At 32.0% G+C, this 13,679-nt stretch overlaps 1 protein-coding gene across 1 annotated transcript; it reads right to left on the bottom strand.

The window, feature by feature from the left end:
- Window positions 1-8,535: 8,535 nt before the first annotated feature.
- On the bottom strand, window positions 8,536-11,908 carry LOC131021804 (FCS-Like Zinc finger 7). The gene is made up of 2 exons (XM_057951093.1): window positions 11,399-11,908; window positions 8,536-8,904 (listed from the first exon to the last, which is right to left on the bottom strand). The coding sequence occupies exons 1-2, from the start codon at window positions 11,653-11,655 to the stop codon at window positions 8,751-8,753; spliced, it is 411 nt and encodes a 136-aa protein (XP_057807076.1). The 5' UTR covers window positions 11,656-11,908; the 3' UTR covers window positions 8,536-8,750.
- Between the last annotated feature and the right edge of the window lie 1,771 nt (window positions 11,909-13,679).

Raw genomic sequence — 13,679 nt, forward strand, 5'->3', positions numbered from 1 at the left:
AATTAATTGTATTCAGATACCTCTTGTAACTTCAAAAAAAAATTATATTAGCAATTTGTAATACGTTTTCTAATACTTCAGAAATTGCTATTGATACTATTAATTTTTTAAACTACGTAAAGTTCAACGTGTTATTTTTCTTAATAGATAAATAAAAAGAACATATCGAGCTTTAATTTTTTTGTGAAATTAATGATATCAATAATAATTTTTTAAGTATTAAAATCAAAATAAATTTACAAATTAAAATAAAGAAAATAATAATACTTTAGCGGTGCTCACAAAAAATATTCACCTTAGATTTGTAGTATATCAATTATCTACGTCATATTATAGTGCTAATCATTGATTAGTTTTAAGGTGCACTCGCAGTTCTAATTTTCCTTGATGGCTTCCAGAGAATGAATTAACCAATGTTTCGTTCATTATTTTGAGCACATTCAATCAACACAGTTGGCATTTAGTTAAATACATTTAATCATTTTTCTTTGTGATTTTGTGTTTTTACTATAACTAGCATTTGCATCCCGTGCAATGCACGAAAAATATTTTTAATTTTTATATTTATATTAAATTAATACTAATTCAATTATTATACTTATAAATATAATAAAACATTAATTTTAATTGAATCTATTTGAATTGAATATTGAAAAAATTAAAAAGAATTCACAATTATAAAATTTGATATTATGAAGAAAAAAAATTAAAAATAAAATGCTAATTAAAAAGAATTTAAAATATATTTATTCAGAAAAGATGAGAGAGGAGAGAGAAATTTATAAAACTTTAATATTTAAACAAATTTAATTTTTACATTTTAAATCAAATATTTTCATAAAATATATTAAAGCTCTTATCGTGATCTTTAATTTGATATGCATATTAAATATTTTATAATTAATCGAATTTCACAATTTTGGAAAGAAATGTAACAGCAAATAAGAAGTTAAAGAAAATGAAAATAAAAAGAAAAATATATAATTTAAACGTAAACCTTCAATTTTATTATAACTATAAAATTGCCACTCAATTTTGAAATTAATTTGAAATTGATTTCAAATTGGAAACCCCCTTTTTAATATAGTATAGATACTATATAAATTATTACGAAATCATCAAATGTATAAATTATTAAAATCAAAATAAGATAAATTCTTTATTAATCTGATTGAAGTTAACTGAAAAATGAACAAATCAAGCACACAATTTTAAGTAATTTGTAAATTTGATATACAAATAATAATTTATAAATATTAAAATTAAAATAATATAAACAATACTAATATGAACTAAATATCAACAATGTTTACAAATGATGGTCGACGTTTCAATCATGTTTATGGGGGGTTAATATTTTCCCATAAGAAAATAAAGAAAAAGTTTTATATCCGTAGAGGTACGCAAAATAACTAATATATCCTCAATCAATTTCACACCAATCTTCCGTCTGCTGGTTGCAACTTGCAACGAGGGATCACATAAAAAACATGTTTTGTTTTTCAAACTAATCATGGTTAAAATTTGAAATTTCTAAAATGCCCCAGAAGTTGCTAAAATTTCATATAATCCCGGTGCCCCTTTTCCCTTACTAGTTACTACTATCATGGTTAGGGATGGTAATTTACCCGTGGGTAATGGATACCCGCGAAAACCCGAACCTATTAGAGTGGGTTTGAGAGGCATTTGATATCCACGGATAGTTTCGTGGTTGCAATTCACTATCCATTTAGTCCGTGGGTATGGATTTGAATACTTACTATCCATACCCGCGAAACCCGTTTACCCGCGAAAAATATCCGCGAAAATACCCACAAATTACCCGTGAAATACCCGTTAAATTTATTATAAATTTATAATTAAATTTTATTTCGCGGGTATTCAATGGATAATGGATGGCGGGTATCCGGCGGATAATGGGTGGCGGGTATCCAACGGATAGTGGGTGGCGGGTATTCAACGGATAGCGGGTGGCGAATACCCGACGGGTAGCAGGTATCAGCGGGTGGCGGGTTTGGATACCATTTGATATCCATGTTTAATTTAGTGGTTAAAAACCACTATCCATTTAGTTTATGGGTATGGGTATGGATAGTCACTATCCGTACCCGTCGTACCCGATTGTCATCCCTAATCATGGTCGTCCTTTGTGTTATCTGCAAAAATGCAATTTGCACCGATTTATTCAATTTAGTTTTTCAATAAATGGATATCGAAATCGTCACTTATCGAAACACATACAGCTTTGTAATAGATAATGTTAGTACACACGATATATACTAGACTTACCAGTATAATAAAATGTATAAAAAATAATAAAGAATAATACGGCGCCATGAATGGTTATTCAGTTCTATAATAAAACACCTACATCTCGGGGCCTCGTCCAAGGAAAACGATTCACTACTTGAAGATAAGATACATGTGGACTTATACAATAAGACTCGATCTTACTAATCTACTATATCTTCCCAAAAACTCATCAGTGGTGGACAATTGGCAGCAAGAAACGACTCACTCACTAGGCGTGTCGGCGCATTCACCACCTAATCCCTCACAACAACTTCACCAATTACTTAGTGAAGTAACAAAGTAGAAAACACAATAACTGAACAATCGCTCTCTCACACAATAAAAAACGATTAGCACAATCACACTTAAACGCAATGTATAATTTGGCAGCAAAACTAAAAAATAATATATGCACTTAAAAGAATATAAAACAACAGTCTTCTCATGTTTTTCTCTTCGCTTTAAATAAAGTGTTGTCTGTCAAACCCTAACTCGATAAGAACTCCTTGAAGTTAACAATAAACGAAATCCAAATTAATCGTATCTTAACAAATTATTCCTTCAATAATAAGGAGACCAAAGCCTAGTGCAAACTTGAATCGTCTGAATAGATAAATTCCAGACGTTTATTTGTTATCAAATCCCGCACAACTAGGGAGTCTCTGCGAGTACCGAGTAAGGAAGAACATCAATTGATATATGTATATGAACAAGGATTGAACTCCGAATGTACAATCTACATAATGACAAACACTTAAGAGTAATCTATACTTTAACAATCTCTCATTTTGTCATTTATGTAGACAAAACAAAGCATTGCTCAACACATGAATAAACAACAGTACCAACTCAAAATAAATGAGTATGAGCATCATAAAAACTCCCCCTTAATATAAACTGGTCTTCCCCATAAATCATGAGCAACAACGAAGCAACAATGATAACATACCATAAGGGTTTATAGTACAGACCAAAGGCAAGGAACAAAAGGGAAACTAAGGTGTTTAAGTACATATCATCAACAATGTACAAAGAGTTTAAAAACAACAAGCTTAACAAACCAAAACATTCCGAAAACAAGGATAACCAAGTACACCCCCCTTTTTGTCCGGAGTTGGTTCATAGTCCATCCGTCCAAGATCAATTTTCCCTTTTTTTTCGTTTTAGTACGTCAACAAAAAATATTCACTTCCCATTTTTAAATACTACCCCACAACACAATTTACTAATGTGGGACCAAAACTCCACTCACCCACCACACATTTTTAAACACTACCATATAATAACTCCTTTAATGTGGGACCAAAACTCTACTCACAACACACTTACCTAACTTTTCTTAAAACCCGCACTAAAAAAAGTGGGGAACATTGATCATGGACGAAGGAAGTATATGTTATGAAAAATGGTATATGGCCTTATCAATACCACCACGATGCGTCGTGGGCAGAAAATTTTGGATAGCAATTTTATGTAGAATAGAGTACATTGTAGTCATATTTGCACTATTAATAACGTCGGTGGTAGGCCAATGCAGAGGTGTTCCACCAAAGAGCTCTTGAGCAACGTAATACAGAGAACTTCATGGTGCAGAGTAGCATGTCGACCAATAAAGGAATCAATCACAATAGGAGTTGATGAATTTGAGGTTTTCTGGAGTTCATTTGCCTTCAGAGCTGACTGCATTTCTTCAATTGAAATGTCTTTCTCCCTTTCATATAACATAACATCTTTCAGGCGGTCATATGAGAGAGGAAGTGCATTAAGCAGGATAATTGTTTGATCCTTATTTTCAATTTTAACATCTACATTTTCAAGATCATTAATGATCTTGTTAAATGCCTCAAGTTGATCATCCAAAGGCTTCCCATCCACCAATTTGAATTAATATAGTCTCTACTTCATATACAATCGGTTTGCCAGAGACTTTGTCATGTAGATTGACTCCAGCTTGGCCCATACCGATGCTGCAGACTTCTCTTTGGCCACTTCCTTCAACACCTTATCTCCCAGGCATAGGATAATGAGATTGTGCACTTTCTCGCTCATCTCGGCCCTTTTTAGATCAGCATCTGTGGCCGCTACGACCTTGTCATTTGAATCGGTATCGTTAGCAAATGATGATGATGATGATGAACCTTCATCATCTCTTAGTGCCACTGTTAATCCTTGTTGAGTAAGCAACGCAAACAGTTTGATCTTTTACAAGCCAAAATCATTTTTTGCCCGTGAATTTCTCGGTTTCAATCTTTGGCATCATCATCTTGGTGTCGGTCCGCGGTCTCCCCTTCCCACATACAACGCCACTTGTTAATGAATCGACAAAAGAAATTAACATAAACGTAGTAACACACAATATTACGTTATTCGATCCTACGACCTACATCCACGGGCTAAGGAAACTTTAAGCTTTATTCAATATAATCAAACCACGATTACAATCAGAAACAGAAGAGCAAGAAAAGAATAAATCGGCTCAAAAACTTTGAAAGGAGATTGAAAAACAAAACTCTTTTCGCTCTCTGAAACTAAAATGCACACAGACTAAGAATGGAATGCAACAAAGAAGATGAGCTGTTGCAATTCTGTTATAACTAACTCAGGTGCTCATTCAAACATAGCCCTTCGATTGCAACAACGACTGAGATTAAAACACACTTTAATAGCTTCTTTGCAACTAAAACCTTCCAGCTTTGATAAATTACAAATAAGCCCTTCTCAACTAAAAATACAATTTCAGCTTGAATCTTCACGCGTGCGATTTATGAATCAGATATTATTGGGAAAAGTAGCAAATATCATACAACCCCCTAACACATTTACCTCCCTATCTTTTGATTTTGGACTGTTAGCCCCTCAACATGTCATAAAGAGTGCAAAATGCCCCCTGCTTTAAACGAACACTTAACACCGTTAAGTATTTTTTATTTTTTTTTAATTTCTTACTAATATTTCTTACTATAAGCATATAATTTTTTTTTTGAATTTAAATTTAAATGTTTGTAATATTTTTTAAAATAAAATCATTTTTGAACACACATACTTTCACTGCATTCTTGTAACAATTAAAGTTAGATGATATTTAATATATTATATATTATAAACAAAAAAAATAAATCGTACCAACTAATATATAGTATATAAAAATAAAACATAACAAAGATAACCTTGTATTTTTATTATTCCTGATATTATGCAGCTGGTTCGGGATGATCGCCGTGGTCTTCCTTATGTTCAGATTATTTCTTAGGTTTTGCTTTCTTGTGGGACGTTATCAGGTTATGATCTTTTTACCTCTTCTCTTTTTGCTTGTTTTTTTTTCTCAGCTTGCTTGTTTGGGTTGTGGGGAGTTAGATCCTCATCGTGGGTTCGCTTGCTGGTTATTGAGTACTCCAACACTGCTGGACGTTTCACCGTTGAACTCTGTTGTGTGTTTGTTGTGGTTGTTGTCCTGGTCTTTCTTGGTTTTTGTTCTCCCTGGGGTGCTATGAGTTTAATGTTTTGGATGCAACAGCTTGGTGAGCAATTTCTTGAAGTGATTTGACCAATAGATATTATGGGGAGTGTTTTCATTGCATTGCCTAATTTCTTTCTCTGGTGTTGATCGGCTATTTCAGTTTTGGGTCTCTGCTCCTCTGAGGCTACTTTTGATCTTCATGAGCATGGGAAACCACGCGGTTTTATTTTAAATAACCTCCAAAAGTGTCGATCCCGTGAATTTGACCTATTTTAATTTGGCTTCTGGTCAAGGTTTATGCCTGTTCTGTATGGTTTTGAGATTGATTATAAAGGCCAATGCATTAGGAAACTCACTTATAACGGGGAATTGGGTCTGAGCGGATAGAATTGTATCAGCTTGTTGTTGCATCTTAAAGCCTTAGCTTGTTGCACTTTTTGGGTCTGTACTGACCTTGGGAGAGTTGGATAGGAAGGTGCTTTGTTTGGTTGTGGGTTCATCGGTGTCCCGCTTTGGTGGGTGTGGTGGTTACTTTGTACCTGCTATTTGGGGATCTTCTTCCTTGTTTCTTGTTTTGGTGGATTTTGTTCCTTAGTTTTGTTTTGGCTGTGTTTTCCGTGTATGCTCCTCTGTGTTTTTGTTTCAGGTGGGGCTTGCTCCTGGTGATTGCCACTGGCCTCTTCGTACGATCGAGCGAGTTGTTGTTTGGTTGGGGTGTTGTTGTCTTGTCTGCTTTTGATGGGCTGTCTTGGTTTTTTGGTTTGTTCTTCTTGTTTGGTTCTTTCGTTTCTGGTTTGGGTGAACTGGGACTCCTAGGGGTGATGGTTAGGCCGGAGCTCCTGAGGTGTTCCTTCTCATTTACCCGCTAGTTCCTTTTTTTCTGTCTCTAGACGGACACTCTTTTTCCTCTTTTCTTTGAAGAGGTTTTAATGAGGCCCGACCCTCAGTTGCGTTTGTGCACTCATGGGTCTAGGTTTTCTTTCTTTTTAATAAAATTTCTATTTCAGCAAAAACCCAAAAGCATACACGATATATGGAAGTAGAAATAATTCGATAGACAAAGATAACCTTGTATTAATTAAGAACGCAGTGAAAGTGTGTGTGTATCCAAAATGATTTTATTTAAAAAAATATCATAAACATTTAAATTTAAATTCAAAAAAAATTATATGCTTATAGTAAGAAATATTAGTAAGAAATTAAAAAAAAATGAAAAATACTTAACAGGTGTTAAATGTCCGTTAAGAGCAGGGGGCATTTTGCACTCTTTATGATATGTTGAGGGGCTAACAACCCAAAATCAAAAGATAGGGAGGTAAACGTATTAGGGGATTGTATGATAGGGGACTATTTGCTACTTCTCCCGATATGCATATAAACATACATAAACCATTACTAACAATAAACGTCCCAAATATCTAACTCAAAAAACTCATGTCCAATTCTCAGCCGGTAAATTCAATTTTATCAATCCAAATTTCAAAAGAAATTATTTGCCTAAATGGGTAAAACATCTTTTCAAATTTTTGCGCATTGAGCAAATAATGGGTAGAGTTGATATCTCCTTTTATAAAAGCAGGGTGGGATCTTGAGCTATAACCATTTCTCCAACCACTAATTTGTCCTATTGCCATAAATCCTGCTAGCCACCAAGCAATGTTGGGGCAATTTCAATGTATAGAATACACTTCATCATCACCACTATTCATTTTGTTCTTGTACTTATATAGGAAATTTATTGACAATTTGGACGTTGTTACCAAAATATCCTTTTCACCTGTGTTACCAGTTGCTCCACCCATTAATTTCATCAAATGATGAAAAGTGATGTATGCTCCATTATGTAGAATATGGTTTCTAACATTGATGCATGAGATTTGTCTATAGTGATGAAAACTCAAAAACATAATGTTTTCATATATTCAAAAACAAATATTCATTTTTCTTATATTATCCCTTGGTCGGTTATTGTGTCAGAGCTCATAGGTAGAAATCATTAATTGAGCTAGTTAAACTTTATGGCCCGAACCTTTTTACTAATATTTAAAAGGATTATTAACGCCTAAATACAATGGTTTGTAGTTTGATTTTGCACATGAATTTTAAAAGGTGTAAAAAAATACATGAACTTTAATGTTGTAGCAATTTTATGATAAATTCAAATATTAGATATTTGAACTTCATAAAAATCTTATGATTTACGAGTTTAGAGATGTCTTATACGATATCTTTTAGAGATGTCCTATACGATGCAAAAATTCAATTTTTGGTCAAACTAAAGATTACATGACAAGTCAAAATATCGACGTGTATTCATCGGACGTTTTAAAAAATGACATCGTATAGAACATCTCTAAAAGATATCGTATAAAACATATCTAAACCCGTAAATCGTAAGATTTTTATAGAGTTTGAATATCTAATATCTGAATTTGTGATAAAATTGCTACAACATTAAAGTTCATGTATTTTTTTACACCTTTTAAAACTCATGTGCAAAATCAAACTACCTCCAAAATTGGTGTATTTAGGCGCCAATAATCCTATTCAATTTGATCTCAATTAAATCTTGACGTCCTGTTGTGCTTGTTTGATGTGCAATAAGGAAGCACAAGAATATACCAATGGATTTCAATCATTCGAATTTCAACGACGACATTGTCACACACCATGTATACTAAAAAGATAAACGAGATGAAACATCTTATCGATACGATAGTTCAGAAGTATTTACAAACATCTCCAAGTCTGCAGATTAATCTCATTCATGCTCCAAACACAAAGCATCAGCCAAAATATAATTAGATTAGTGTTTAGTCCAATTGCATCATTAATTGCCTCTCTACCAACATCCTTAGACTTTTCTGCATACATGTCTAATTATAAATACATATATATAACGGAACATTAATACGACTAGAAAGAGAGCTAATATTTCATCCATGCATAATATACATCTAAACACAAAAACCACATATGTTAGATAGATACTTATATTTTTTCAGGCCGCCGCCACAGTCTCCACTTCTGGGGCGGTGGCGGCCACCTCCGGGTGGTGGCTTTCTCCACTCTGGGCGGCGGCACGCCTCTCTTTCCTTTCGTCTTGCTTCATTTGCTGTTCTCTACATTCCATGCTACAAAATGCTGTGTCACCCCTATAATCATGGATCAAATAAAATAGATCAATAATTAGAGAAGCAACCACATTAAATAAGCTATTGAAGCAATAATTGATGCATGTGAAACAGGGGATGCTACTGTTTTGTTTTTTCATGTTTATCATACTAGCTCCTATTTGAGTAAATACTCAAGATCAACAACCAAAAAGATATCTGCCTCATAACGCGACAAATAAAATAGTTTTATGAGACCGTTTCTAATTAAAGATTGATATTGTGTTGGTTATTTTTTTTTTAAAATCATATAGTGAAAAACAGTAAAAATGAAGACCAGCTTGGACATATTATTTTGCTACCTCAGAGTTCACAACTCAATATTATCCAACATTCCTCAAGAAAACACAACGTATCCATTATCTATGATTATTACTATGTGTATTGTGATTTTTTTACCATTTTTTCTTTTTTATTTAATTATTAATGTTAATTTTAATTTTATATTCAATTTTAAATATAGAATAATTTTATTATTTTATAAGTAGTACATTAAAATAAATTGAATGTAATATGAAATTGATGAATATATATATATGTATATATATATATATATGTATTGTATTTATTATAGTGAGATCTAAATTGAAGTTAAATCTAAATTTAATTTAAGGTATTAATTATTTTAATAATAAAAAATAGAATTATAAAAATATATATGCACATTTATATATATATTTTATATATAAATGAGAAAACACAAATGTATATTTATTATAATATTATCATTGTTTTATAATAAAAATGTACTATATATTTTATTGTAAATATTGTGTAAATCTATATTTACATAATAATTATATACTATTAAAAGTGTAAGTAATCATTTATTTATGTTATGAGATTAAAATAAAAAAATATATATAATGTGTACAATATATAAGTAAAAACATGTTAAAAATATTATCAATCACAAAATTAAATATATGACATTAAGTTATTTAAAATATCCGAATGACAAAATATGATAATATTGTATATGTGTATGTATGTGTATATGGAGGGGGTTAGGGTATAAATATTTTTTAACATATAAAATACAAACTAGTTAAAATGTATGAATTTTATGTAGAACACATATGAATTCAATGTGCGAAAAATAAATTTTTTGCTACCTATGGGATTCGAACTCGGGACCATGAATTCATCCAATAAGGTGATGACTAAACCGTAAATCTTGATAATCTAAGGATTGTAAATGGTTCGTATTTTATATTCTAAAATGTATTTTTATTTTAACTCACCCTTATATTATATTATATATATATATATATATATATATATAGGGGTGGGCTACCTTAAAATAAGAAATAAGAGCAATTTTTAATGTATAAATTTTATGTAAAACACGTATGAGTTCGCTGTATAAATGTATGAATTGTGAACAATAATTTTTTGCTACCTTTGGGATTCGAACTCAGGACCATAAATCAATCTAACAGGATTACGAATCAACCTTATCTTGATGATCTAAGGGCTGAAAATAATTCTTATTTTATATCTTAAGAAATGCTCTTATTTTAGCCCTTCCCTATATATATATATATATATATATATATATATTAAAATTAAGTGAATATAGAAATTAGAATCTTAAGTAATTATTCATTTATCTAGTCAAAATGTATTTGTCGAATATTATCCTCGATGCTCAATTCAAAAGGCTAATTACTTGAATTGTATATATACTGAATATGTACATATTTAAATATTTTACTTACTCACTTTTAGTTTTAAATATCATTGTTCCGATAATTGAAATAAAATAACTATACTTAATATTCAAATATGTACTTAAATTAAGTGATTATGCAATTTTATTTAAATATTCGTAATACAGTTATAACTTTTATTGTGTTTATAATTTTTTTTAATATGACAAATGGTTGTATTTACATAATTAAGAGAATTCATCATATAAATTGAAGATTAATTTAAGAATGCATCAGAAAATGTTCCAATGTATTTATAAACAACATATAAACAAATAACAATCACAAGAAAATTTATATAAATAAAAATTACTATAGATTAGAAAATAAGATAAAAAGGAATTCACTAATTTGACTATTAACATACCATTAAAATGGAGTAATAAAATCAGAAAATAAGTAATATCAGGAGTAAAAAGTTTTTCTTTTTTGTAAAAACTATATCAATTATTTTTGTTATATAAATCTACAACCACAAATTATAAATTAATCTAATATACTTTGCTTCCAAAATACTACGGAATCGTGCCACTAATGTTTCAGTTTTTATTCGTGAAAACGAATCTATTAATTACACATGCTTCAATTTAAACCACATCTAAAATTTGAAAAAGAAAAAAAAATACATATATATTTGATTTTATTTCATCAACACAGTAGAGCACTTTCCGCTGTTTCCGTCACACGTCTATTATGGTGGTGTTTGACGGCGGCGGCGGTGGAGTGGTGGTGGTGGAGTAGGAGAAAGGAGAGAGAAGAGTTACCTATACATATAGATGTCATGACCAGGCGCCAAACTGCGGTTGCAGAGGCCGCAGCTCCTGAGAAAATCGGCCGTGTCGACGTGGAAAGCGCCGGAATAAGTCTTCCTGACGTATCGCGGTGACAGCATGTGATAGCAATCGCCGCCGATCGTGGCTGAGGGAGGAGGCGGCGCCGCCTCCGTATTGGCGACGTCGATGGTGACTCGTGACATGCTGGCCGTTCTGGTGAAAGTAGGGCGGCTACGCTTCCCCAACATCAAATTTCGATCTGAATTTTGTGCGTGCGTGTTGGGAGTTTTCGGGGGAGAGATAAAGAGATGGTTGGAGTGAATCTTGGCCGTTGGATGCGATTAACATTTTTCTAGGTGTCCACGTCATCCATCAATTTCTATTTTAATCGCTTATGTTGTCATTTGTTTCAATTTTGCTTTTTGTCACTGATTGGTTGCCTTGCCTCCTTCTTAAGAAATTGATGTATGAAAAGAGTAGTTCGAGGAAAAAAATTATGTATACGCGTATACGTGTAAATTGTATTTTCATGTACCACCGTTTTACTCGAAAGACTTTGAGATCATTGGGTGAGGGAGAGTGGTCGTTGAAATCCAACTCCAAATTACTAATTCTAATAGATTTAAACATCACAAAATTTCATGTACATCCGGATGTACGGTACATTCCGATCGTACCCGATCCGGATCCTAACCTAACTAGACTATCCTATCCGAATATCAAGTGTTAGTGTCATTTCAATATAGTGTTAGTATCATTTTCGAATTAGTGTCATTTGTAAAATAAAATAGTGTTAGTGTCATTCCAAGATCGTGTTAGTGTTAGTGTCTTTTGAAGAAAAAATGGGTCAGGATCGAGTACAATCTGGGTGTACGGTACACCAAGGTGTACATGAGACCACCTCTTTAAAGATTCGTGTTAGAACTAAAATTTTTAGTTCGAATTTTAAAAAAATAAAATAAAATTGATTGATTCAAACCCAAAACAGATCGGACTTAATAGGATTGATCCTAAATTTGTGTGTGTTGGTCTGATTAACATAACTACAATTTCTCATGGCTTGATTGTCAAAATTCGAATACATTGCTTCTAAATTTGACAATAAGATTATTTTAGATATTTTTGGAATGTGTTCTGATTTTTTTATCTATAAGTGTTACTCGTCATTTTAATTTTTTCGCCTTTTTAAATAAAAGTTTAATTAAAAAGTTGATGCGAATTTTTTTTTAAAAAATATTTAAGAAAAATGTGTGTTCAATCCTTATCTCACAGAGTTAGTATTTACTAATTATTATGTAAATTTTTATTTATGAAAATTGATATTGAAATCACACTAACTTTTGCACCTTATATAAGGTCAAAATGTATTGATTAATAAAACGATGTGTTTGTATTTGGTATTTTAGGATTATAAATTCAGGGCAAGTATTGTATTGTACTATAATTTTTTTCTTTTGAGAAAATATTGAACTACAATTTAAGTATAATATTGGGTGATTCTATTCATAGCTCCCATTTTACTCTTTGTAGCCACTTATTTAATAAAATATCTAAAATTATTATTATATTTACTGTTTTACCCCTATAACCTCAGTTTAATTTACATAACTTCATCCGTAGCCTTGAAACTTTGTAGCCTTGAAACTTTGAAGAGAGAATATGCTGCTAGGATTTAATTATAAATTCTTCCTTTAATTATAGAATTTTCAAGGCTTGAAGCCTTCAATTAGGAGTCTGACTCTTTATATGATGTCGGAATGAAAGCATAGAGAGTCAGAGACATTTTGGAAAAGATGAGTACATTATCCTTTTTTCAGCAGGTCAAATTGCAATCAGAAATATTCAAAACAGGCAAATGGGCAACGATTGACGGCCAATTCCTCATTATCAAATTGTTGTCTAGGAAATTTTCAACTGTAGCCATAGCTTCATTTCCTGCACCGACGACAAACCCCGTTCTCTACCGTGGATCCAGAGATGACCCGCCGTGGATCCAGAGATGACACGCATATATATAAATTTGTTAGGCGATTAAAGAATCTCGTGGTAGAGCTCCGCCGTGGATCGCCGGAGTTGGCCCCGGTTAGGGTGCGAGGCTAAGTGCTGTTGGCGGCGTCTTCAAAACTGAATCTGAAGCACAAAATTTAGAAATTCTCGACGACAAGTTATTATCAATTTAAAAAGTCAGACACCTAATTGAAGGATTTATAATTAGATCCAATGTTTGTTTATGGCTTCATCCGTGTAAATTAAACAGAGGACTTCAGGGGTA

The sequence above is a fragment of the Salvia miltiorrhiza genome, chromosome 4 (assembly GCF_028751815.1).
Source record: "Salvia miltiorrhiza cultivar Shanhuang (shh) chromosome 4, IMPLAD_Smil_shh, whole genome shotgun sequence".
Taxonomy (NCBI): Eukaryota; Viridiplantae; Streptophyta; class Magnoliopsida; order Lamiales; family Lamiaceae; genus Salvia; species Salvia miltiorrhiza.